General features: G+C 35.8%; 4 protein-coding genes, 1 non-coding gene and 1 pseudogene across 16 annotated transcripts; 3 read left to right on the top strand and 3 right to left on the bottom strand.

Moving 5' to 3' along the window:
• Positions 1-62: 62 nt before the first annotated feature.
• On the top strand, positions 63-3,185 carry LOC105113670 (cationic amino acid transporter 5-like; annotated as a pseudogene).
• Positions 1,606-7,806, bottom strand: LOC105113671 (pentatricopeptide repeat-containing protein At4g20090-like). Of its 7 annotated transcripts, none has more exons than XM_011009937.1 (4): positions 5,636-7,806; positions 5,252-5,415; positions 1,785-1,823; positions 1,606-1,691 (listed from the first exon to the last, which is right to left on the bottom strand). In XM_011009937.1, the coding sequence occupies exon 1, from the start codon at positions 7,743-7,745 to the stop codon at positions 5,646-5,648; it is 2,100 nt and encodes a 699-aa protein (XP_011008239.1). In that variant the 5' UTR covers positions 7,746-7,806; the 3' UTR covers positions 1,606-1,691; positions 1,785-1,823; positions 5,252-5,415; positions 5,636-5,645. The 7 variants fall into 7 exon arrangements, with proteins under 7 accessions (XP_011008239.1, XP_011008238.1, XP_011008235.1 ...); XM_011009933.1 differs by lacking the exons at positions 1,606-1,691; positions 1,785-1,823 and adding exons at positions 3,362-3,543; positions 3,629-3,758; XM_011009934.1 differs by lacking the exons at positions 1,606-1,691; positions 1,785-1,823 and adding exons at positions 3,362-3,447; positions 3,629-3,758.
• A 1,533-nt stretch (positions 7,807-9,339) lies between these two features.
• OTP84 (Tetratricopeptide repeat (TPR)-like superfamily protein) lies at positions 9,340-12,390 on the top strand. Its single transcript, XM_011009932.1, has one exon. The coding sequence runs from the start codon at positions 9,548-9,550 to the stop codon at positions 12,206-12,208; it is 2,661 nt and encodes an 886-aa protein (XP_011008234.1). The 5' UTR covers positions 9,340-9,547; the 3' UTR covers positions 12,209-12,390.
• A 4,532-nt stretch (positions 12,391-16,922) lies between these two features.
• LOC105113667 (uncharacterized) lies at positions 16,923-20,482 on the bottom strand. 6 transcript variants are annotated; one of them, XR_840005.1, is made up of 3 exons: positions 19,675-20,482; positions 18,519-18,583; positions 16,924-18,389 (listed from the first exon to the last, which is right to left on the bottom strand). XR_840005.1 is itself a non-coding variant. In XM_011009928.1 (2 exons), the coding sequence occupies exon 1, from the start codon at positions 20,456-20,458 to the stop codon at positions 19,682-19,684; it is 777 nt and encodes a 258-aa protein (XP_011008230.1). In that variant the 5' UTR covers positions 20,459-20,482; the 3' UTR covers positions 16,923-17,423; positions 19,675-19,681. The 6 variants fall into 6 exon arrangements, 5 of the variants coding, with proteins under 5 accessions (XP_011008230.1, XP_011008231.1, XP_011008229.1 ...); XM_011009928.1 differs by lacking the exon at positions 18,519-18,583 and having other exon boundaries at positions 16,923-17,423; XM_011009929.1 differs by lacking the exon at positions 18,519-18,583 and having other exon boundaries at positions 16,923-17,325.
• A 76-nt stretch (positions 20,483-20,558) lies between these two features.
• On the top strand, positions 20,559-20,632 carry TRNAT-AGU (transfer RNA threonine (anticodon AGU)). Its single transcript has one exon. It is a non-coding gene; the product is annotated as a tRNA-Thr (tRNA).
• A 1,176-nt stretch (positions 20,633-21,808) lies between these two features.
• LOC105113666 (vacuolar-sorting receptor 6-like) lies at positions 21,809-27,188 on the bottom strand. The gene is made up of 13 exons (XM_011009925.1): positions 26,746-27,188; positions 24,957-25,649; positions 24,789-24,877; positions 24,506-24,575; positions 23,830-23,913; positions 23,651-23,727; positions 23,461-23,542; positions 23,214-23,296; positions 23,016-23,079; positions 22,777-22,905; positions 22,543-22,646; positions 22,312-22,429; positions 21,809-22,192 (listed from the first exon to the last, which is right to left on the bottom strand). Exons 1-12 carry the CDS (start codon positions 27,065-27,067, stop codon positions 22,313-22,315), a joined length of 1,914 nt encoding a protein of 637 aa, XP_011008227.1. The 5' UTR covers positions 27,068-27,188; the 3' UTR covers positions 21,809-22,192; position 22,312.
• Positions 27,189-27,206: the final 18 nt, after the last annotated feature.

Below are 27,206 nucleotides of genomic sequence, written 5' to 3'. Positions count from 1 at the left end.
ACATTATTAAAAAAAAATTAAGAAAACTACTTTACAAGATAACAGTCTCCATAAAAGTTTAACTTGTATCATCTGCGCCTCTGCGGTTTACTCCATAAAAGCTCAAGGGCCGCAGGACACAAGAGAATATAGTTGCGGGTTCCATGGGAGAAATTGGTGGTGAGACTCAACATAAAAGTTATTGGACATGTAGCAAACAAGATTTCTTCCCAGAAGAGTCCTTCCAAAGCTGGGGCAACTACCATTCAGCATTGTCAGACATGTTTCCAGTCAAGGACAATCTCATCAGCTGTTCAGATGATGCCAATGAAATTGCGGAGCTTCAGAAACAGAGTGAGACTGAGATGAAACGCTGCCTCACTTGGTGGGACCTTAAACTGGTTTGGATTTGGTTGTCGTTGGAGATGGTATTTTTTGTGCTTACCAGACAAGCGGCCTGCATACATGCTGGAGCTGCCATTGTCTTGTCCTATTTTGCTTCTGAAGTCTCAGCACTGCTCTGTATTCTGTTACACGGAATTTTCAGTTGAAATCACAGTCGCAGGTGGTTCATTTGCTTACTTGAGAATTGAATTAGGAGACTATGCGGTTTTCATAACTGAAGGGAACATATTGCTTGAAAGCATCCTGGACAGTGCAGCAGTTGCCAGGGCATGGACTTCTTACTTCACAAGTCTTCTGGACAGTCCTTCCAGCTCTTTACGCATCCATTCAAATCTAGCTGAAGGTTTCAATCTCCAGGATCCAATTTCTGTTCGAGTTTTGGTGATTGCTGCAACAATTGCAATGACCAGCACCAGGGAAACTTCAGTGTTCAATTGGATAGCAACGGCACTCAATACTGCTGTAATTTTATTTGTCAAGATTGTAGGTTTGCTCATGCCAATACATCCAATCTGAAACCATTTTTGCCTTACGGGTTCAAAGGGATATTCCAAGCAGCTGCAATTGTTTACTTTGCTTATGGAGGCTTTGACAATATAGCCACTATAGCAGAAGAAACAAGGAACCCATCAAGAGACATACTGTTAGGAGTACTTGGATCCACGTCAATCATTACCGTTGTATACTGCTTACTGGCACTTTCACCAAGTATGATACAAAAATACAAAGAGATGACCCGGACGTGCCTTACTCTGTTGCATTGCAGAGTGTAGGAATGAAATGGGCTAAGTACCTGGTAGCACTTGGCGCCCTCAAGGGGATGACAACCATCCTGGTAGGGGCGCCTGGACAAGCAGTGTACGACTCATATAGCACGAGCCCACATGATCCCTCCATGGTTTGCTCTCGTCCAACCAAAGACAAGAACACCAATAAATGCAAAACTTTTATCACCATTTCAAGTGCTCTCATTGCTTTTTTCTCAAGCCTGGATGTCTTGGTAATTTTTTTGTCAGTAAGCACCCTATTTATCTTCATGATGATGGCTGTTGCATTACTTGTGAGAAGATACTATGTCAGAGAAATCAAACCACAAATAAACCTCTTGAAGTTGGTCTTCTTCCTGCTAATCATTATTGCTTTGTCCATGGGAATTTCTGCTTACAGAGGATTGAATCCCAATGGTTAGGTTGGATATGCTGTAATCGTTCCTTTTTGGTTCTTGAGGACTACTGGATTATCCATGATGTTACATCAACAGAGAAAGTCAAAGGTTTGGGATTCCACTTGTTCCATGGCTTCCATCCCTGTCAAAAGCAATAAACATCTTTCTAATGGGATCTTTGGGTGCGGAGGCTTTTGAAAGATTTGGTATTTGTACAGTGGTAATGCTAATTTACCATGTCTTCTTTGGTCTCCATACTTATGATATGGCTCATCTGCATCACAAGGCAGAATCAACAGAAGAAATAATGAAGACAAGATTGCAAGAGAAGGAGCTTAAAATCATCTTCTTAACCCTCAAGTTACCAAACCAAATATTATGCGTCCTGGTATTAGTATATAAACGATCATGTTTATTTTGAATAAGATAAGAATAACAGAGCAGAGCAACATCTATCCAGAATTATTTCAGACCTCACCTGTAAAATAACTGGCATCCTTGCCAGATCTTGCGTAAATTTAACAGCCATACAGAAACAGAGAGCCCCATTACCATCACTCAATGTCATAGAGCTGTTAATGGCAATTCACAAGAAAAATGGCCATAATGTTCTCATGTAAAGTCCTTATATAACTGTGACGGCCATTATAGGCTATTATTGTGAAAATAACGGGTCAATAACAGTCTACTTACTAAATACTAATATAATTTTTTTGCATTTCAAGTTCATGGTTTCACACTTTTTCACTCTTTTGATAGCTGTAATGTATTGCTTATATGATATTTAGCTACTAGAAGTGTTATTATTGTATATATATTGTGAAACTATTAAAGAAGCATGCATGCTAAAATTTATTAAGAATTACAAATGATTCATGACAACCATAGCCGCAATCATTATGTAACACCTGCAAAGTCTCAGTCCAGCAACTACAATTTAAAATTATGACGTCTTGAGCTCATCAAAGATAACTGACAACATTTTAATGTATCAACTTTCAGATAAAAAGCAGCAACGTGACTTGCAAATCACATATCCTCCAAAATATTTCCCTGTGCCTTGTCTTGTAATGTCCTATATTTCATATTTCTATCTACTTACAAGAGATTGTAAATCTTCAATTTCAGGCTTTTCTATTCAGTATTCTAAGTGACCGAACTGAACACAAGAAAGCAAACGGAAAGCACAAATTTCTCACTAAAAGCATATTCTGTATGCAAGTATTGAAAGGGCACTAGGGTAAAAACTATCCTTGGAGAAGCTTATTTTGTTTGATGATGGGTATGAAATAAATAAAAGCAAGAGAAAACTAAACAGCTTAAGGGCATTACATAAGAGAGAGCAGGTAACCATGAGGGGATAAAAAGAAGAAAAGGAAGACAAACCACTCTTGAACATTTCCACAAACAGTGATTAAAAGGCACGCTAGCATACAAAAATAAAATTGGAAAACCCATATTTTTAACGAAAAGCATTAAAAAAATAACCAGAAGTGAGTAAATAACCAGCATCTGTAAGTATAGACAAAAGAGCCGAAGAAAGTACGTTAACCACAAAATGATGAGAGCAAAAAACGGACAAGAAATAAAAAATAGCTTCTGACAGCTCCAAAACTACAGGAAAATCAATATTCAGGGAAGAGCCTCCAATGCTGGAGAAAAAGATCCCAAGATTGGAGGTTCAATCCTATGAAAAGGAAGCTCCAGGCCCTCAGAAAAGCCATACTTCCATTCGACCACCTCAAGATTTCCCAAATCTTACGACTAACTCCCCCCCCCCCCCCCCCCCCCCCCGCAAAAAAAAAAAAATCTTCCATGTTTATCAGCAACACAAGCACCATCCTAAGCACCATCAAAACAGTTCCAAAAGTTCGAGAACACAAAAGACTGCACCTCCTCTGGAACAAAGCCAAACAGAAAAGGTTGCCTAAACATTATCTTCAACAACCCACCGTGAAATATTATCTCCTTATGCTGGAGAAGGGTCTCCCCAACTTCAATATCAAAATCCATAAAATTTAGATACATATTAGCAACTATGAAAGTCTTTCTAGATGTTTACCGGAGACACCATAATACCTGCCACTTTAAACATTCATCCAGTTCTCTCAGTGCTCAAACCAACAACCTGTCTCCGGTGATTATCTATCTCCAAAATTAAAATATTCGCATACGCTTCCAAAGAGCTTTTGATTTAAAACCAAGCTTCCTGGGCCAAATTTCATTCATCAAGAGACCAAATGATATTCAAATCTAATGGTGGCTTTTAAACTAAGCACATAAACCTTTGCAAAGAATATCTATGTCATATTAATTTTCTATTAGCTGCAGAAACAATTGGAAGAAAAGTGCATTTTTCTCTTTTGGGTTGGCCTACCCTCATTTGTCATTATTATATGCCTTTGTTTAAGATTCTTGTGGTAGTAGCTAGACGGTTAGATTATGCCACACATTTAATGTTTCGGTGAACTGAAAATTATAGGATCCTTTTGGCCAGTTAGAAGGTTTACTGTGGCTCTTAATCTGGAAAAAAGTAGATTTTTTGCAGCTCAGCGGGAGTGGTAATTAATTTTAAGTCTGGTCTTCAATCAAGTGGCTCAAATGCCAAACTGGACTCCTTTAAGTTCTTTCACATGTATCCTAGCAGCAATTTCCTCTGATGGAATTTTAATTAGCTACCGGTTTAGATATTATCTTACAGAATGAACAGTGGATACAGATGTAGTCTTTCTCCGATGTATTTCCCCATATTTATGGCCACCCTAGTTTGGTTGTTGCCGCCTTTTCTCTTCAACATGGCAGAGGTAATATGGTGGCTGCCATGTTTCTGAAAACCCAAATGGGAGGACAAGATAGGATTTAATTTGTTGGCTTCTACTCTTGAACTCATGTTATCGGATTTCATTTTGTTGCTTCCACTCTCCATTTTTTTTTTCTAGACCTCATAACAGAGTTTTGGTAATATTCCGGTAATATATATATTTTTTTTTCATCACTTAGGCTCGGCTTGCCTTTGTTTCCCTCTGGACACTTGTATATGGAAAACCAAACTTTTATATGAAGTCAAGGCCTTCTTCACTTGGATGATGCAGACCATAGAACTAATACCAATGATATCTGCATGAAACAGGCCATATAATGTAATTTTCTACTAAAATGTGTGCTATACAAAAATAATAATGTGACAGACACAGAGCAATTCTTTTTGCACTGTCCAAACAAGTAGCACATCTTTCCTCAGTTTGTCAGGGATGTTGGTGATCTCTGATCAAGTATAGGACCTTTTAGCAATGTCTTTTCCAGGTTTTGGGACAAAGAACAATCATCAGCCACTGTAGAGATACACTCTATTTGAAGTTCTTTGGCGGATGTGGATGGAGCAGAACTCTGAATTTTTCATGGATTTTTTCGCTTTCAAGGGAAACAACAATGAGATAAGATGTGTTTTGGCCTCTACTCAGGGTACTGCTTTCAGGGACTTCCAGTGGTGTTTCCTAGCTGAAATTCAAAGGGATTGGCAAACTCTATTATCTTAATTTTTCTTTCCTTTTCTTCGAAGGATGCATCCCCACACCCCTCCCTCCCCAGCAGACCAACTTGTACATTATGAATAATGACAGGAACCAAAAGCACTAACTAGAAGAAGAAGAAGAAAAAAATAAATAAATAAAAACATATTTGAAGAAACAGATAGTTATGTACCTCAAACACAGTGTACTCAACTTCTCCAACAGTTTGTTTCAAATTTGTATTCACCAACACCTGCCCTGGTCACACACTCCATATAATTGTGACAGAAGTCTATGCTCTATAAGCTAGAGGTTCATTATGATCATATGAGCTTCACAACAACGTCACAGAAAACCCTATTAGCAAGAAAATAGGTTAGTATTAAATGCTCATGAATGATCATGCATTCAACACACTCACACACATGCATGCAGAAGCATATATTGTAAAACTACAATCAGAAGTAGAAGAACTAAGGTTTGATAGCCAAATTAAAAAGAAAAGGCAAAAGAAAAAGAGAAAGAAAGAAAATCATATTCAACTCAGGTTGAAGTAAGATAGCAGTAATAAGCATACCAATGAATCATTAATACAGGATGCTCCAACATGTTTGAATGACCGCTTGAACCTTCTTAGGTTTACAAAGATTTTCGACAACTCGTGCCCAAGTAGAGGGTTTTGGTGGCAAAAGCTTTTGCAGCATCACTTCTACAATTTTGGATGCACCTAAAACCCTCTGTCGCTTTAAAAGACGAACCACAAGCTCATCTAGAAACTCCCTCCCATCCTGAGGTGGGTCCAGCTTCTCTCTCAACATTCTCAAGAATATGGTGCATGTAACCAAGTCAGGATCACATCCCCGATCCAGCATGGTATTTAAAAGATCAATGGCACGAGAGATGCTACTCTGCTTGCATAATGTATTCAATAGTATGTTATATGTGACCACATCTGGTTGAGAATCAGGTCCCTGACAAAGCATCTCATTATAAAGTTGCATAGCATCTTCTACTAAGCCAGCAATGGAAAGGCCATTAATCATTGAACTGTAAGCCACAACATCAGGCTTACATCCTTTGCCCACCATCTGTGTCCACACCATCATAGCCTCCTTGACTTTCCCATCCTTGCATAACCCATGAATGAGTACACTGTAACAAACCTCATTCTGAGTAAAATTATGCTTTGCCATGTCTTTCCACACTTCAACAGCTCTATGGCTATTACCTGCCTCAAAGAATCCCTTCATCAGCGAGCTACAGGTGTATGCATTAGGTGTGCAGCCCTTATTAATCATCTCAGAAAGAACTTCCACTGCATCATCTGGCTTTCTATGCCGGCATAAACCATCAATAACAGCACTATATACAATGGTGTTGAGCTCATATCCTTTTACTGTCATCTCCCTGAACAAATGCATTGCCTCTTGAGATTTCCCCTCTTTAAACAACCCGCTAATTAGTGTTGAGTAAACATACTCATTAACACAATACCCCCTTTCCTCCATCGAAGCTAATACACAAGCCCCATCAAGAGCTCTTCCTTGCTTAACAAGTCCATTAATGATTGTCCCATGTGTGACCACATTAGGCACACATTTACTCGATACCATCCGATCCAAAAGACTAATTGCCTTTTCCAGCTTCCCTTTCAGACACAAACCATGAATAAGTGTGTTATAAGTTACTTCATTAGGAACACATCCTTTAAGAAACATGTTGTCTACAAGCTTCGCAGCCCGTGACAAATCACCCTTCTTACACAAACCGTTGATTAACACATTGAACGTAACAGGACTAGGAAAACAACCATCAATTTGCATCTCATCCAACAGCGAAACTGCCTCATCAATCCTATCTGCCTTGCACAGTCCATCCATCAATGTACAATAAGAGTACACATCAGGCTCACATTTCCTAATCGTCATGTCTCTAAACACCTGGATCGCATCATCAACTAATCCCACCTTACACATTGCCTTAATAAACAAATTAAAAGTAAGTACATTAGGGGATATACTGACACCTTTGGCACCGATAACGTGATTATAAAACTCTAAAGCACGATAAAACAAACCCTCTTGTATAATCACATTAAGAACCGAATTAAACGACTTTACAGTTCTTTTACACTCAAATTCACGAGCCATTCTATCAAACAAGTCAACAGCTTTTTCAGGTAAATGAGCTTTCCCATAAGCCTTAAAGATGACAATGAAACATTTCTCAAAAATCACTCTCTTTTCGCACTTCATTCGATCCAAAACCTTCTCCAAAGACTTAAAATCGCCCAGATTTGCATAGTTATTAATGAGGGAATAAAAAGTTGAATCACCCAACTTGTAGGAACCCATTTTGGAGCCCGACTTGAATAACTTATCAGATATTGGGGGGTCAGGTTCAATGCCATTTTCTTGGTCAGTGGTGTTACAGTGTTGAGTGTGGTTTAGGGGTTCAGTTTCAATAGTTTTGGTGGATGGAACGGCATGAGCTGAAAAGTTAGAGTGCATAGAAAGAGAAAGGAACTTACTTGGGAACGAAAACAAATTGTTGAGAGCCTTGAGGATGGAGCTGGTGTTGAATGGTTGGCATTTGGGCATGGAGTTGAAAGGGAGGTTTTTTGGTTTTGAGGTTTGTGAAACGTCTCGTGTCTTGTTACACAGAGTTTGGAGGGTTTTCTCGGTCATTCATGCTAGGGTTGTAAATAGCACGTCCATTGTAGCATTCACAAACAACAAATTGAAAAAACAATCGTATCCTCTAATATTTAAATTGTGTTAAATGTGTGATTCAAGCCTATTATATATATATATATATATATATATATATATATGAGCTGAAAAACAGCACGTCCATTGTTTTGAATCTGGTGACCATACCAAATAATTGATTTTGTGTAGCTATGTTTCTTCACTTTTCTTTCGGACACTGTTAAATTCATTGTTGTTTTGCATTGAGTTCATCGTCTTAATTTTCGGGAAAAAAAATTATATTCGTTTTATGAAAAAATCATGCTGGCCATCCTATAATTTAGTTAATATTGCATTTATCTATCAATTATTGAAAAATTATACTCTCAACTTGAATTTTAATGCACGCGTATTAATTCATATCTATAGTTTAATTCATTTTACATAATTTTTATTCCTTGCTCCACCTGATTATAATAATAGTCAGCATTTGGGTTTATGAATGATAGGTATTTGTTGTAACAGACGAAATATCTTGTGTTTTTTATAGAGAAAGGGGATACACCCTTGTGCAAAAAAAAAAAAAAGAAAAGAAAAAAAAAAAAAACACCAGAAATGTGACCCTAAGTTTTCTAGTGCAGGCACGCTTAAGCTTGGATTTCTTTCCAGGCGCATAGACCTAACCTTTCTTTGATTCTTTTTTTCTTTTAATTTTTTAGTCAAATCCTCCTCCTCGTATTTTTTTTTTTTAAGTTTTCATTACTTTTTTTAATTTAAATTTTGATTAGGACCTCTTTCATGTTTTTTAGATTGTTAATTATTCAATTAAATAAAAAAAAATAGATTACAAAAGAAAAGGTTATTAAACTTGGTTGGTTAAGGCCATGGGTTAAGTGAATTAACTTTGTTTGATCTAAATTTATTCAAAATATCATCTTTGAAAACATTGGATGGAATTCATTTATTTTTTTTTAAGAAAACAAACCAGATTTTGTCCTGATGGGTCAAGAAAACTGGTTCACACCTTAATAACCAAGCCCACCCAAAACATTGTCGTGCTAATACTTACAAAAAAAAAAAAAAAAAAAAAAAAAAGCGGCTTCTACGCATTTTTTTAGTATTTTGACATTATGGTTGTACCACTAAATTGACCGGAATATATTATTTAAACTCTCACCAGATTTAAGCTGGTTTCAAAATAACATTATAACAATATTAACATTTATTGATGCGTAAAAGCCTTAGTTAATTTTGTTAAACATTCGTTTCAAATTTTGAATTTACAATCATAACTTTCCTTGCTATTAAAAAAAATGCTAATTTTTTTTCTGTCAATTTCTTTTTTATGTAAATTTTACCCAAGTAATTTTTTTATAATTTTAAAAAATAAAAAAATAATTTGAAATAAAAAAATAAAAAAATATTTAAAAAAAAACACATTAAGAAACAGAAACCATAACTAAATAAACAGAAACACTGATTAAACACTTGATTATTGGTTTTAAACTTTTGATACACTCCTGACTACGGAACCGAAGCTGGTTGGGTAATCCTCAGGATGATCAACATATTAGAATTGTTTCACAAATACTTGTTATAGCAAATGGGCATGGACAGCTTCCTCAATTTTAACTCTCATGCTGTCACGTGTCGCAATCGAAACCAAAGGATTGGTTTATGGACGGACAGCTTCCTCAATCCTCAGCAGTTCGGATTAGCATGAGAATGCCTCGGAGCCATGTAAGAGAAAATCTTGAAAAACCTCCGAACTCTTCTTCCTCAACTGAAATAACTACCAAATGTCCACCTACACTCAGCACCCTCTTTCCCCAATCTCTCTTCCTTTCAGCCCGTCACCCTGTCTTCCTTCCCATCAGCAGCCTACAAAGCCTCCCATTTCCTCTTCTTCTCCAAAACCTATTTCCATATCACACTCCCAAGCCTCATGGATTGAATCCCTTCGCTCCAAATCCCGCTCTAATCTATTCCGTGAAGCCATTTCTACGTACATTGAAATGATTGGTTCTGGTGTTTCGCCTGATAACTTTGCCTTCCCGGCAGTCTTGAAGGCCGTGGCAGGGATTCAGGAATTGTATTTAGGGAAACAGATTCATGCCCATGTTTTCAAATTCGGGTACGGGTCGTTCTCGTCTGTGACTATAGATAATACCCTTGTGAATATGTATGGTAAGTGCGGAGGTTTAGGTGATGTCTATAAAGTGTTTGACAGAATTACTGACAGAGACCAGGTTTCTTGGAATTCAATTATTTCTGCGTTGTGTCGGTTTGAAGAATGGGAGGTTGCAATAAAGGCGTTCAGATTGATGTTGATGGAGGGATTCGAGCCTAGTTCGTTTACTTTGGTGAGTATGGCGCTTGCTTGTTCTAATTTGCGCAAACGCGATGGCTTGTGGCTTGGCAAGCAAATTCATGGGTGTTGTTTTAGAAAGGGTCATTGGAGAACATTTTCAAACAATGCTTTGATGGCTATGTATGCTAAACTAGGAAGACTTGATGATGCAAAAAGTTTACTAGTATTGTTTGAGGACCGTGATTTGGTTACTTGGAACAGCATGATAAGTTCATTTTCTCAAAATGAGCGGTTTATGGAAGCGTTAATGTTCTTGCGGCTTATGGTTCTTGAGGGAGTTAAACCAGATGGGGTCACTTTTGCGAGTGTTCTTCCTGCTTGCTCCCACTTGGACCTGTTAAGAACTGGAAAAGAAATTCATGCTTATGCATTGAGAACTGATGACGTGATCGAGAATTCTTTCGTGGGTAGTGCATTAGTTGACATGTACTGCAATTGTGGACAGGTTGAAAGTGGACGTCTAGTTTTCGATGGTGTCTTGGACAGGAAAGTTGGTCTTTGGAATGCTATGATTACTGGTTATGCACAAAGTGAGCACGATGAGAAAGCATTGATGCTCTTCATTGAAATGGAAGCTGCTGCTCGACTTTATTCAAATGCAACCACAATGTCAAGTATCGTGCCTGCTTACGTGCGCTGTGAAGGAATTTCAAGAAAAGAAGGTATACATGGATATGTAATAAAGAGGGGTTTGGAGACAAATAGATATGTGCAAAATGCTCTAATAGATATGTACTCTAGGATGGGGGACATAAAAACTTCAAAAAGAATATTTGATAGCATGGAGGATAGAGATATAGTTTCGTGGAATACAATTATCACTAGTTATGTGATTTGTGGACGTTCTAGCGATGCACTTCTTCTGCTTCATGAAATGCAAAGAATAGAAGAAAAGTCCACGCATGATGGCGATTACAATGACGAAAAACAAGTTCCTTTCAAACCTAACTCAATAACTCTGATGACAGTCCTTCCTGGTTGTGCTTCCCTATCAGCTTTAGCAAAGGGGAAAGAAATCCATGCTTATGCCATTAGAAATTTTTTAGCATCACAAGTCACTGTTGGAAGTGCATTAGTTGACATGTATGCAAAATGTGGCTGCTTAAATTTAGCTAGAAGAGTATTTGATCAAATGCCTATTAGAAATGTCATAACCTGGAATGTAATTATCATGGCTTATGGGATGCATGGGAAAGGAAAGGAATCATTGGAGCTATTTGAAGATATGGTGGCGGAAGGAGCCAATGGTGGGGAAGTAAAGCCTACTGAAGTTACTTTCATAGCTTTGTTTGCCGCATGTAGTCACTCAGGGATGGTGGATGAGGGCCTGAGCTTGTTCCATAAAATGAAAAACGAACATGGGATTGAACCTGCACCAGATCACTATGCCTGTATTGTGGACCTGGTTGGTCGAGCAGGTAAAGTGGAGGAAGCATATGGACTTGTCAATACCATGCCATCTGGATTTGACAAAGTTGGAGCATGGAGTAGCTTGCTCGGAGCATGTAGGATCCACCATAACATTGAAATTGGGGAAATTGCAGCTGAGAATCTCTTTCAGTTTCAACCTGATGTGGCTAGCCACTACGTTCTACTCTCTAATATATATTCATCTGCTGGACTTTGGGATAAAGCAATGAATCTTAGGAGGAGGATGAAGGTAATGGGTGTGAAGAAAGAACCTGGTTGCAGTTGGATTGAGTATGGTGATGAGGTGCATAAGTTTTTGGCTGGGGATTTATCACACCCACAAAGTGAGAAGCTCCACGATTTTCTTGAGACCTTGTCAGAAAGGTTGAAAAAGGAGGGTTATGTGCCTGATACTGCTTGTGTACTCCACGATATTGACGAGGAGGAGAAAGAAACTATACTTTGTGGGCACAGTGAGAAACTGGCAATAGCTTTTGGCATACTCAACACTCCTCCTGGAACTACTATTAGAGTTGCCAAGAACCTTAGAGTTTGCAATGACTGCCATACTGCTTCTAAGTTTATCTCAAAGACAGAAGACAGAGAAATCATCCTAAGAGATGCGAGGCGGTTCCATCATTTCAAGGATGGAACTTGTTCTTGTGGCGATTATTGGTGAAAAAACGACTTGAAACAGCTTTATAGGAGCCGAAATATCCCGACAATCCTGTACCTGGACAATCGAGATATTCTCATTGGTTTCCCCACTCTGATATTGATATTTTAACTAAAATTTATTGTATCCTCGACAATGCTGAAAAATTGTGAAATAGAGAAGAAAAATCAAACATAAATTCCGTAGTTTTAATTCTTCCTCAAGACATGTCAGATATTCCAGTGAGGTATCAAATTTTTGGGTTTTGCTTCTATTCCCGTTCTCTATTTGGAAGGAAACTCGTTTAGAGCTTTGACAACAAAAATTTGGAGATATGAATCTCACACTTCAAATTTTTATCTATCAGCAGATCTTGAGCCTAGCTTCAATCTGGTATTTCTAATGAAGATCCAGCTTCTTCTTCTTTTTTTTACCTAAGTATCAAAATCAGCATGATAACTAGTAAATTTTACTGAGCTATAGCTATCCAAAGGTGCGGAAACTTCATGCGTCTCAGGAGACACAGTATGTCTTCCATCAAGAAGAAGGGAGGGGAATTGACGTGTACATGGTCAACTAACTTTTAATGAAATAGATAATAATTTAAAAAGTTAAAAATTACATTTAATATAATATTGACTTAGAAATAATTTGTATCTAAAAATCAAAGATATTAAAAAAAAACTTGAATCCAGAAATAATCTTACTTCTAAAAACTCTAGATATGTGAATGATGTTATAAAGCTAATTAATTTTTAATAAGTTAATATGTGATTTTTGTTTTTGTAATGAAAGGTTATTTTGCTAAAAAAATACTCACGTTTATTCTCCAACTTATTGCTGAAATTTACAGCTAAAAAAACATAATATAATTTTATCTAACTAACTCTAATAGATCCTTTTTGGATTACAAATTAATGAGCTTAAACTAATAATCAACTAATATAAGTTGTAATAATGAAATAAATTCCTAAACAATTTATGATGAGCTATATCAAATCCAAATTAAAAATAATTATTCGATATTAAATAAATAAATAAATAAAATAGGATAATAAAAATAAAATTTTCATGTCAAAATTCCTTCATGTAGCCTGAGTCTTTAATTTTTAGACATTCTCAGCAGATTTTCAATTCTTGCTTCAAACATGTCGTTCTTTCTTGTTTGGATGAATTACCAGGTCTGCCATGTATGTTGATAAAGCTTGAGATGTATAGTTTTATTCTCAACTTGAATTACAACAAGATTCCACCTATAGCTCGGGATATGCCCGAAATAATACAAAAAGGTCTAGTTTGGCATATTTGAAAAGATTTCTCTAGTAACTTCGATCATCTAAAATAATATGTTCATGAAATTCATTTGATCTAAAAATATACTAAAATATAGTTCCATATGTCTAGTATCGCCTTGTAAAATTGCAACTTGTTCTAATAAACTATTTAAGAGATATGTCCAGTCTTGCAAAAGTGATGAACATATATTTTAAACTCAAATTCAAACCTCGCTTGATTTATATCATCCTTTCTTTATTTAAAAAGATTCAATCTCAAATCTATATTGTGGATAATATTTTCTAAGGTTAACAAATCAGGACCAAGCCAAATAATAGCATCATCATCAAAACCAAGAAGAACCTTGTTAGTAAAGAAAGTTCCCTTAAAATATAAGCTTTTCTTTTTAACCATCTTTTCACTCTTCAATTTCAGATGATTCTCATATTTTTTTAGGTTTTCAAGATATAAAAGTTCTAGGTTTTTCATTAATTTCAAAAGAATATCTATTTATCAATCCATCATGCACAACTCTTTTATTATACTAACATGGTCTACGAGGCAACACATGGTTAGCTTGCATTAGCACAATATCACGTAACATCTCATTACAATATTTACTAATATAAAAAGAAACAAAACCTACTTATTCACTTTCACTTCACTATCATCATTCAACCACTATAATTTATAAAGTATATGATATTTGGTAAGGTGCAAGCTCCACTTTTTCACAAATTCAGTACTAGTTACATTAGTACAACTATCATCATCTATAAATAAGTTACATATCTTATTATAAACATGGCATATTGTGCAGCATATGTTCTCTATCTGACCTTTTAAGTCATCCACCTTGACATACATGTTTACAATGTTTGATGGGCCATGACAAACTTAAATTAAAAATAATTATTTAATATTAAATAAATAAAATAAAATAGAATAATAAAAACAAAGTTTTCATGTCAAAATTTTTCTATGCAGTTCGAATCTTTGATTTTTAATATATTTTTAACAAATTTTCAGTTCTGATTTCAAACATGTTGTTATTTCTTATCTGGATAAATTACTGAGCCTACTATATATGATTAGAAAGCTTAAGATGTATAGTTTTTACTCCAATTTCAATCTAAGCACGATTCCACCTGTAACTCTAGATATGTCCCAAATAGTATACAAAGATCTTATTTGACAAATTTGATAAGATTTGTCTAATAACTTCAACCCTCTGAAATAATATTTTTTGAAATTCTATTTAACCTGAAAATCTATCACAATATAGTTATATTTTTCTAGTATCGTCCTGTAACTCTAAATATGTCCCAAATAATATACAAAGATCTAATCTGATAGATTTGATAATATTTATTTAATAACTTCAACCCTCTCAAAATAATATTTTTGAAATTCTATTTAACCTAAAAATCTATCACAATATAGTTTTATTTTTCTAGTATCGTCCGATAAAATTTTAACTCATTATGATATACAATTTGAGATATATGTTCAGTTTCACAAAATTTATTGGTAAATATTTTAAATCTAAATTCAAACTTAAATTGGTGTCATGAATACACAGCAAAAGGATGGAGTATTTATCTCTGCCGTGTAAACTGAGCACTGAAAGAAGCTCGAGGGAGATGTACTAGCTTAACTGCAGAAATAGAGTTCGAACTTGTAATTTTCTATCCTGCTTTCCAGCACCTGCGCTGGACAGCCACTGAAGACAAGCAAGAAGTGTGTGGTTCTATAGACAACATTAGATGGGTAGTAATGTTTTACCTCGCCAACATATGCCCATTGTCACAGAAAGTAATCATCCCAAAAAACTGGGAAAGAGTGCGGAAAAAAGTGTGCAAACACATGAATTCCACACTTGTAACAAAAACAGAGAGTACTCTTCATCAGACAAGAAAACAATCAATTTGAAGAACACCAGAAAATCATCATTTCCCCTTGTTACGCTTGACAGCACCCCTTCCTCGTCCCTTCTTAGGTGGTACCTTTCCACTACGCTTCAACATTCCAAGCTCTGGTAACCGGCTGGCAAAGCATGATAAAGAAACATGTCAGGAAAAGAAGCATGATTTAGTTCATAAAAACTAGTTAAAGCTGTTAAATGTTGTTATTGTTTAGCCGTCACTGATGTGGTGATCAATCATCTCCTAAATAAAAATATAATTCGGTTAAATGCTGGGCAAATAGAAGTGAAATGCCAAAGCTGATAAATGTGTCTTTAAAAACTCGCAAGAAAAACGAAAGAAGACCACACATTATAGGACTGAAAATGAAGCTCGTTGGATGATATTTAATAATTCACCATAGTGAAAAGTAGCATCTGCATCTAACGACTTTCTCTTACATATGTTAGCAATTGATCAGCTTGGCATTAAGGATTTTGTCGTTGTTATTGTTCCCGATTGATCAGCTCCAAAAGATGGATCAAGTTTTATCCACAAAACTTGATCTGACATTTTACTGCCATTTTCGATGCAGTTTCAAGAAAGTCACACAATAAGGTGATAAACAACATTCTTCACCCTCACGAGGTTATATCCTAAAAGACTAATAAAGTAGCCATAGATAATCATAAATCTATGTGACATCAAGAAACTGGTTTTCAGCGGCTCAATATTTCAGTACGTGGTCAATGAAATCCCTTCAGATAAGAAATCAAAATTTTTCATATTTTTCATATATTTTCTCATCTTACTTTTAGTATTTTCATTTTTTTATATATTTTAATTTTTATTTAAAGTATAAGTTCATCTTATTAAAATATATTTTAAAATTATAAAATATCCCTTCATCGGGTATCAAAATGCTGCTTCTCTGGCACACTCACTCTTACACTATAGGCTTGTCATGCATCATTCTTGATTTTTTCAACTCGTGAAATCATCATCATCTTTTTACAACTTCATGGTCTTTCCTGTGATCCATGAAAAAAAAAAAACATTGATGTTTTATTTAGGAATATAGTGCAATAATTTATTAAGATTTTCACATCTATTGTATGATTATTTCTGAATAACATGAAACAAAATATTACTGCTAGTTTTAAAAATGCTATTTTAATCACAAAATAAAAAACTGACATCAGCATAATTTATTCAAGTTTTATGGAAGTAACCTCGGTCAAATTTGTGTTCATTTTTCGTTCATTGGCAAGTGAATGCAGTTGGATGAGTTGATATTCTAAACAGCATTTATGAAGTTCCAAAAATTGTCTCATTTTGTAATTCAGAAACGAACGTTGTTTATTTACTTATCCAATCCTGCAATATGAATGTAAGAAAAAGATATCGAACAGGTATTGAATGACCCTACCAAATGCTTGCCTCAGTAATAGCTCCTGCAAATTTAGGAAATGGAAGCTCAACCAATTGTTAGTTCAAATCAGAGCACAAACAAACATCCTCACAAAATAGAATGCTACTGTGGCGTACGAGACATGGAAGGACAGCAAATATTGTGCATCACTTTTACTACCAGATAGTAAGCAGTACACACATATCATTCCAAAATGTAATAAATAATAATAAACATTTAAAATAAATAGTTGTTTAAACAAGCTAATGGATCGGGCCAGTGAGAAAACAGGAATACAGGGCCTTTCAATCAGATACAAACTTGCCCCGAGCTGACAAATCATTTGGGCCATTTCTCATCTGCCAGAGTGATCAGACAGAACTAACAGACGCCTTGGCGTGTGTTATTCTTCCTTGAAATCTGGCGAAAAGAATGTAGAGAAGGAAAAAATTACAGTTCCTGAAGTCTTCTATGGTGATATGCTGAGGATATTTGACTGGATAACATAACATAATTATCAGCTAGGCAAGGATCTCTCTTTTGCAGCATTTGTGCACTTAAGGAGAAATCCTTCACAAAAATGTTGCTAACTCCACATATAACTATTGTAGAAGAGGAACAAAAGTGGGTAAAATACGAATAATTGAATCTGTAAGTTTACAAGGAAAGTAGCACGGATGAGATTAAAGTCTTCCAGATGATACATAAGTCCTAGACCCCCGAAAAAGAAGATACTCTGTACTCGAGTCAGAATGGCATGTGAGCTTTCCCTAATCTTAAAACATTGATATCACATCAATAGCCATCCTATCATCTCCTATTCCCAAATAAAATGGCAATATGTTTGCTTCCTTCAATCCTATATGATAGCTCCACAGTATTGTTGGAACAAACATCACAAGGACCAAAAACTTAAGAAAGAAACTGACGGAGAGAGAATCGGTGCCTTGATATTCCTGAATGGCAAAGCACGGCCTGCTCAAAAAGGATTTGACGGAGATAGAGAGTGGTCTCAGAAACTCATTGCGTCGTCTATAATGTAAAACCTTCAGACTGCCACACAGAAAAACAATAATGAGAGAGAGCTATACAGAATCTAAAGAATATAAAGCTAAATTATAGTACAATATAACATAATATGGTGGTCAAGTAAGGACATAGCAGTTATATAATGAGTCAAGAACTTACATGGAAAACATTATAAGCTGTTCAAGGCAGAAACAAAATATTTTTCAAAGCATGTGAGCGCTAAATGAGGTAACAGAAAAGAATGATCCAACTATGAGCAGAATGCAATGTTAGGAAAGTAACCACAACCATCAAGACTTTCTCAATTTCTGACTTCAACATTTATGCAGCAAGGCAAAATTGGACAACGTAAAAAAATGATCAAGCCAATATCCTTGTCTTTGGAGGTGGGGCATTGCAACACTACACTAACTATGGCGAGAGAAGAAAACTAGAGATATGGAAAACGAAGAAGGGAATATAGTCATATTTTAAATAACTATAGCCAAAGTAGCAAAAGTGTTCTCAGAAAGCTCCAGATAAACCAATTTCTGTCCAAAAGCACTCCAAAAATAGGATATTTGGCCAGCTTCCTTTGAGTAAAAGTCTGTTTGGAAAAGAAGAAAAAAGAGAGATTTAAGAGATGCTTTTTGGACACAAGAGCAAAGGAGAATAGACACTGAACTCTTCATAAAACAATTGTTTTAACTGGAAAAGTAGAGCAGAATGAACTCACTGCAGCATGACCACCTATCCACATGTATCAAAAGAAATTTTACACTTTTGATATAGGAAGCTACTCTGCATGAAAGCATGAAATGTTTACCTGGGTATAAAGAAGGATGATACAGTCTAGCTGTGAAATGAAATTATGATAAGAAGAGGAAAAGACAGCATAACTATCTTCGAACAATGCTAAAACTATATTGGAGAAGGGAGGTATAATTTCAAGTATTTTGGATACAATTGATCAGGGTTGGGAATGGAAGGGAATGAACTTGCACTCACATCCTCACATCCCATCCTAATTTCACGCCTCCCTTAGAGTGCACTTTAACTCCCCCCAGAATTGTTCCAGCATCAAAAACATTACACCACAGAACTAATTCATTTTATACAAAGGTTCAAGCAGGATGAAGGATCTTCTCAGGCTTCATAAAAGCGATCAAATGAAATGCAAACTTCAGCAGATGCATCAAAACAAACGAAAACCAGGTTAAGCTCATGAAATTGTGAATTCTTACTACATAACATATGGCTTTGATATTTTCAGCTGGATGCTGGTTTTAATAGCTTAATCCTCTCCATTATCTGGATGTTATATTCGTCACTCGTTAGGTAAATTCTAAGCCAAATGTCCAAGTCTAGCGATCAGTAAAATTTAACATACATCTTCTTTAACCCACTGAGAGGAAACAATTAGAGCATAGCTCCCTAGCAGATTACCAAAAATCCAGCTACTTTTCAGCACCACTGACTTTATTGTTCTGCACCAACAAGCCAGAAATGATTATACACCCGTTTCCCGTCTTTTTTCCTTTTTTCAATCCTCTTCAGTCTTCACTAATATCACTGCTCATTTCAATATAAAGACATTTTTTTTGCAGGATTATCTCATTGAATATTTCCTCTCTCATTCTCTAAGTACAGTGGAACGAGAGAGAGAGAATCAGTGACTGCAAACAGACAGCCAAATCCTATCATTGTTTAGTTCATATAAAATAGTCTTATATCTGGAATACAATTACAAAATGCCCATATCTTACACCCTATTTATTAACATTCAATAATTCACATCGTAAAAAAATAAAAAAAATAATCAATCACACATACTGAACTTCAATGAATCAGTTAAAGCAGTTCCAAAGGGAAAAAAATTTGTTAAAGCATACCTGCTTCTTACTCAGACCAGTTCCTAATTAAAGAATCCAACAAGTCAATAACTTTCTTACCACCCTCACCACTAACATCCTCAAAACATTCACATAAAGCCTTATCTAACTCCACTGCCTCCTTCACCCTAGCCTCGCTCAACAAACTCCTATAGACCCTTTCCTTTAACCCACCAATAGGCAAAAACCCCACACTAACCATGTCTTTCAAGACCTTCAAACCCTCAAGAACCCAACCAATCTCACACAACCCATTAACCAAAACACAAAATAACATCTTTTCAACTTTACATGGAGAGCCAGGCCTAAGCATCCAATTGTACACTTTCAAGGCCTCTTTGGGTCTCTTCTTTTTTATATATGAAGTGATAAGCATGGTGTTTATAGGTGAAAGATGTGAATGTGCTTGTGGCGTGTGCCTAAGAATGGTGAGAAGTGACATGGGTTTGGTCATGTCTGGTTGGGTAGTGAGAGAGTGAGCGAGAATGGAAAAAGAAAGGGACTTTGGAGGTGGGTTAGCGAGGAGAGACGTTGTGATTAATTGGATTGCGGTGGTTAAGTGGTTTAATAGACATAAACGTGGGATTAGAAGGTTGATTTTGGTTACTTCTTCTTGTGTCAATGTTGTTACTGCTTCCGAATTGGTGGCGTGCTTTGGTATATCAACTGAAGAAGAAAACAATGCTAACAACTGGTGCGAGAAAGGAGAGATGGTAATGGATTTTGATGGATTGGAGAGGAAGAGGAATAGGAGGGGCTTGGCTTCCATTGATTTCATTTTCATCAAAGGCGTTCCTTCTACCCTCCTGCTGCCCCTGTTATCTTTTGAAGTGGTTTTTGTTTTTTTAGACTAAATATTAATAATCAAGTACAAGCTTCAACCAGCTCTCGTAGCTCAGTTGGTTAGAGCACCCGTTTAGTAAGCGGGAGGTCTTGAGTTCGACTCTCAACGAGAGCATTCGAATAATATTTGGTTGCCTTTTCACTTTAACATTTGAATTTCCCGACACTTCAGTTAAATTTTAATCCTTCGCACCCATTTCTTACGACATTATTTTTTATGCTTTTTTGTTTAAGTTAAATACAGTTTAAATGCTTAAACAAAGTAATTTTGGTGTGTGGTTGGATTTTTTGCTATTATATTTTTACAGGGTGTTCCGAAAAATGGTAACTTATATAATTATAGACACAAAAATAGATTTAAATAAAATATTTTTAATAATAATTTATTAAAATATAATATTTGTTTGGTTGAAACTATTGTTAATAAAAATTTATATATATTTGATTAATATGTTTTTATAATTTTTTTAATAAAATTACTAAAAGGTATATGTTAACAATTTTATATTTGTAAATGATATTAGAGTGCGTTGTTTTTTTTAAAATATAAAAATAAATAGAGTTTTATTGGCTTTTTAAGAGTATGATAACACTTTCTCTATAAAGTATTTTTGCTTAAAAATATATTAAAATTATAATTTTTAAAAAATAAAAATTATTTTTAATATTAACACGTCAAAATAATTTAAAAATACTAAAAATAAATAATTTAAAATAAATAAATAAATAATTTTTTTCAAAATCTTTTTTAAATTATTGAACTAGTTGTTCAGTTTGTAACTAGACAAAGAAAAATTATGGTCAATGAAAACCATAGCAGCCACTACTTACCTAAACATACTCTTAAAAGATTTTTTTTAGGTATGATTTTAAATAAGTAGATTTTAAAAAATATATATTTAGTTAAAATTATTATAAATGTTTTTTTTGCATGCAAAATTAAAAAAAAAAGAGCAGATTTTCATCAATAAAAAAATTTATTTTATCTTCTACAAAATTAAAATTTAAAATACAATATGTATGGTTCTAGTTTTAAAAAAAATTATTTAACTAATCAAACAGTATTTTGTTAATTTATAATTGAACAAAAAAAAGTAAGCTACCACAATAATAAACTTACTAGTTTTAATAAATTCCAGCAGCAGCAGCTGCTACTTCCTTATATGGTATGGTTGTTTCTAAAATCATACAGTGATCCATATTGTGTGTGTGTGTGTGTTTTCAAAGAATAGTCACTCTTATTATTAATTAATTTATAGACTACAGACCTTTCTTTTACACAGTAACACAGTATCATCAAGTATGCTCTGCAGGTAGAAATTGTTGAAAAGTGTTCTTAAATAAACTGATTCAAAGCAGCATTATCCTTGCATCTCTTTATTCTCTTCATCGTACCTGTTTTTGTCACCTTCACGTGTCCTTATTTAATATTTGAAGCAACATCTACATGATCTCAACTATTTCTATATACAGAAGGGAAAACTCAGGAGATTCTTCTATAAATGTTCTAAAAAATACGTACTTCTCTAAACCGTATATAGCACAGGAACTGGACCTCTCTCTGTTGTGTAGAAGAGCTGCCATTGGTTACGAAAATTTCCATTCAGCAGACACATAATCTCCGCTCCTCTAATGGAATCATTCTTTGCTGGATTGGATGCTTTAGTTCTTGCATCTGCAAATAGAAAGCAACATAAAGTGTTAGGTTGCAGAAAAAGTATGAGCACCAAAGTTAGACAAATGATAACGAAAAGGACTCTTTCTCTTGGAACCACAAAGAAAAGGACTCGTTACCTTACACAGTTGTGCCATGTCGTAATGGTTGGGATTCTGGTGGAGCTTCATTGTTCTGGTTGTTGTCAAGTGGCATGTATTGTGACATGATAGCCATGATCTCTGAGTCCATGTAAGACTACAAGTGGAAAGAAAAAATGTTAATGATTACATCGTTGCTTGCAAGTAAAGATACTAATTCGTAACCCAAGATGGATAAAAAGCTGGTCCATTGTATTCATTTAGACATACCCGAAGCCTGTATTTGTAGAATATATAACCAGCAATACCGGAACCAGTCACAACGGCTAGGATCACAAGGGTGAGGAACCATCCAAATTTGGATCCATTTCTTTCTGCAGAATTGAGAAACGAAGGTCAGAAAGTAATTGATGACAAGTATGCCTTCAGTTTTAATTAGACTTGTAGCATCATATTGCTGATTGACCATCTCATTTTCTATTTGACTTGGTGTTGTTCTCTTACCAATACAAGCATCTTGTTCCTTTATATATATGCGGTTCCCCTTACATTTGCACTCATATCCACCCCATTTATTTTTGCAGGAACAGCCATCACATTGGCAAGCAGTGTGCGTCTTACATTCATCGATATCTGGTGCAAAGTAGAAAATGATTATTAGAGAAATATTTCAGAAGAACAACAAAGTTGACGGGGAGGTAGACAATGAAACTTTTCCAGTAACACAGATAGAAGTTAAGCACCTTCGCATTGATAGCCATCCCCCTGAAACCCTTGTGGACAGCGGCAACCGGTCAACTGGGACTCCTGCTCAGTATGGAAAGGAATTGTGTCAAGATGGAACGAACAAATTAAGTTCAAGGGTAGTTATTAGATTTAGAAAAAATAACTGAAGCCGTGGGGAGGAGGATTAGTATAATAAGAAGATGATATCACTGAACTGAGCAAGCTGAGAAACTTAATCCATGTTTTGTTTCTGACCAGCATCCTCCATTTTCTACTGCACACCTTCCAGGTCCAATAGCTGCCAAAGAAATAAAGAGAGTAGCTTATAAATGAGAGTGATAGTCTATCTCACATAGGTACAAGGTTTTATAACACAAAAGAAGAAACAGAATATCTCTGTAATTGTTTGACAGGGACTGACTTCTGATCTCACTGGATGTGTAACCAAGGAAAAAAGCTTACGTTTACAAGACATGTAACCATCTCCTGCATACTGAACACCGTTCACAACTGGACACTGACACATCCTTCCCCTAAATGTGTCCTGAATAAATTCAAGATGCTACTATTTGTGAAAGAAAAAACAAAGAGAAAGCAACAACTTCTACGGGGAATCAATCAAAAAGCTCAAATAGGAATTCTTCTGTCTTACCTTGCAAGCGGTTGTGTTAGATTGTTTGTCCTGCCAACACCCTCCGTTCCTTTCCAGACACTCGTTAGTCTCAAGCTCTGACAGTATAAATCAAGGCGAAAAGGAGAGTAAGATTATTCAGCAATTTAACCAAATGGGATGCACCAATCGTGAGCGTGAAAGTAAATATGCCCACCAACCTGAACTTAAACAAACTGGAGGATCAGTGGTCTCCTTGAATCCAGAACATAGCGCTTTCAGCACCGCAGCCCTCTCCAATTTTCCTTCAGAAAGAAAATTAAAATAAGAAATAAGGATACATAAAGCCATGATATATATACAACTTCCAAGGAAAGGATCACAAAGATCACTGTCAAAGGTATCCAGTTCATAGAACAATTTGGCAATAGTTTGGTGAAAATCAGGGAATATTAGAGCTCTTATTTTAACTAGAATCAAAAGATCAATATATGGGAAAACAACCATGAAATACAATAAAAAAGCTTGGGAAATGAAGGCCATAACCAACTAAAAATAGAAAAGGAAATGCAGAAATCCAACACAAACGCTTCTAAGAAAGAGCTGGAAACGCATCTTATGATTGGCCTGTAGCCACTAGAGTGGCCAGAAATACATAATGCAGAGGTTAAAGGGAAATGGTATACAATTTAAAACCGAACAAATCATCAACCGAGATTTGGACTATGGCAAGTCAAATATAAGATCTCAATCAAAAACTGAAACAGTGAATCGCGTTCAGCGTTGAAACCCACTTGCTTACATGGTAAACCCAACTCTTCAACATGCGTAAGCACAATCTTACACTGCTTTAACAAAGATCATTCACACACTGTGACATGGTCAGTAAATACGAACCTCGATATTGAACGTTATTAATCACCATTGTTGGCAAGATGGTAACGTCACCACGAGATCCTCGGCCTACCTAAATCCCACAAACCAGAATAAAACAATTGAGTTCACATAGTAACAGCCGAACTTTGTTATGTATGTACAGACACGGACACACACAGAAATATATAAAGACACAATTAAGGGCACTGCATTTCAATTTTGAAAAAGAAATCTGCAGTATTGATATTTGAAGGCCTATTGGATGGAAGGAACAGCAAAGTGAAAACCAAATGAGAAATATGACCTGCAGTTTCTGCTCAGTTTTGAGCACCTCATTCTCCACATCAGCTTCAGGGTTACCCATGCATTTTTGGATCTTCTCAACAGGCAAATCTGCGTCCGTCGATTATAATCATTGGAGCACCAATTCAAACAGGATTCTGTATATACAATAGTGTAGAATAGAACTCACCAAGTGATTTCAAAACATCTTCAGCACATTCTTTGCTATATCTCTTGTTCTTCATGGAACACCTGAAATGGAAATCTGTCACATAATCCCACCAAACCCAAGACCTTCCGGTCGCATTGGCAACTCTATGGACACAAAGTTGCCTCAAGTTCTCAAAGACCACGTCCTTTCCCTGATATCCCACCCCCAAATCATGTTCTGGATCAGGAGCACAGTATCGCCCATGGTTTATGCACTGAGATTTGCATTGAGTGCTAAGAATGAAAGGCGGGGGACAAAACCAAGTAATATAATGTGGAGTGAACAAAGTGTAACCCCCCCTCTCGAGGATCTGAGCATGGCCTTTGAAATTCTTCACAAAATCCATCTGCTCGTCACATCGAGCCCCACATTCATCATTGCTGTTTGTCCAAAGCTCATACTCAACTCTCTGGTCAGGATGAGGCACTGACTCTCTCCAGTCCAATTTTACCACCACATATTCTTTATTTTTCAAGGCTTGTTTCAGGCTCTCTCCAAGTGACCTCTCTATCAGAGCTGATGGGATTCCAATCTTCTCTATATACCCGTCTGCGTCCTTGCTTTCCTGAGGAGAATCCATAGTTATTAGAGGCTCATCTACGCTATCAGCCACTAACACTGCTGCAGCTCCGGCTTGTTGAGCATTCCATGCCTTCAAGGCAAAGTAGCATTCTACATTTCCAAGAAGGAAAACGGAAAGATCAACATGATTTCATCAATTTAATAAATTACAAGAAAGCTCAATCCTCTTGGAATTACGCAGTACAGTGGGGTTGATTTAGCTTATCAGTCATTGAACTTTATGAATTTGAGTTTTTCAGAACTAATCACCACTGTTAAGCCTTACATAAGATCATCATCTACTAGTCTTAATCAATCATCAATTTATAAAACCATGGCCTAGAGAAAGCAAGAACAAAGAGAATAAAAGAAAAAAAGTACAAATTTAATTAAACACAATTAATCTTCGTTCAGTATGGTGGCTAGAATATTTATCAGAAACTCAGAAATGAATCAAAATACTCCTCTTTTTTATCTCACAGTTGATCCAGATCAAACAGTCAACCTATCGAACCTAGAAGTCAACAGAAAGCAACCCTTGCGTTAAAGCCAGAGAGCCAAGATAGAAGAGTAATGAATGTGAAATAGATTTTTGACAATAACTTTTACCGAATTCGAACAAAATCAAGTTCAATAACTTCTACCAAATTCAAACATATGGAGAGAAGGAAGATATATAGAGAATTCACACCTTAAATCTATCATCCTCACCATAACTTTTACTAAATTCAAACAAATCAAATTCAATAAGCAAACAACTAGACCCCAATCCATAACTAAAAAATGAATATGCCTTTGTCATCTATTAGAACAAAAAAAAAAAAAACGCAAAAGAAAACAACTAACCATCAACGCTAACTCCATAATTAGTGATCCGTCAATCAAATTCCCAACAAACAAATCTCATTAACCAAATAAGAAAGTTTAAGAGAAAGAGAGAGAGAGTTGTGTGTGAGAGCAAAATCAAACAAAACCCATTTTAGACGAGGTTTATTAGCTACTCTATAACAGAGTTGATCAAATTGTTAACAAACAAGTTAGCAAATCAATAAAAAAAAAGATGGAGTGTAAACAGAGCGGAGTCAAAGTCCAAGAAACATCCATGAATCAAGTTCTCGACAAAGAAATAAACTTCACTTGGACTTAACATCATTAATCTATCAAAACTCAACAGGCAAGAGAATACTTGTGAGTAAACTATTTATACCTCCACGATCAAGAAGTAGAATAGTTGGGCGAGAGCCTTTAGACTTGAAGGGCTTATCACCATCAAAACTCTGACAACCATTAGCTCCTTTATCTGGATACATAACAGAACCAGCCAGGTAGCCACCATAATCTGGAATACCAAAGTTACCTATTGCACTGTCATGTTTTGATCTCAAACTCATGGGAGACAACACTCTTAGGCTGCTCTTCTCGACCACAAAATGACCAAACACATAACTCTTCCCTAGAAATGTTAGTACAAGTAACAAAGACGCAAGTTTCTTTAGAGAAGCAGCCATGCAAGTGACCATCAGTACCATGATGATTAAGGAAGGATATATATTCGTACAAGACTAGCTACGAGCTGGTTTATGAATTCTTGTCGAGAACAGGGAGAAGCAGAGAGAAATATTGAATAAAGGGGGGTGGGGGGGTGGGGAATGGCTAGGGAGGGCGGGT

This window comes from Populus euphratica, unplaced genomic scaffold (assembly GCF_000495115.2).
Source record: "Populus euphratica unplaced genomic scaffold, PopEup_1.0 scaffold443.1, whole genome shotgun sequence".
NCBI lineage: Eukaryota > Viridiplantae > Streptophyta > Magnoliopsida > Malpighiales > Salicaceae > Populus > Populus euphratica.
The sequence above is the reverse complement of the archived record's forward strand: the minus strand, read 5'-3'. Positions and strand labels throughout refer to the sequence as shown.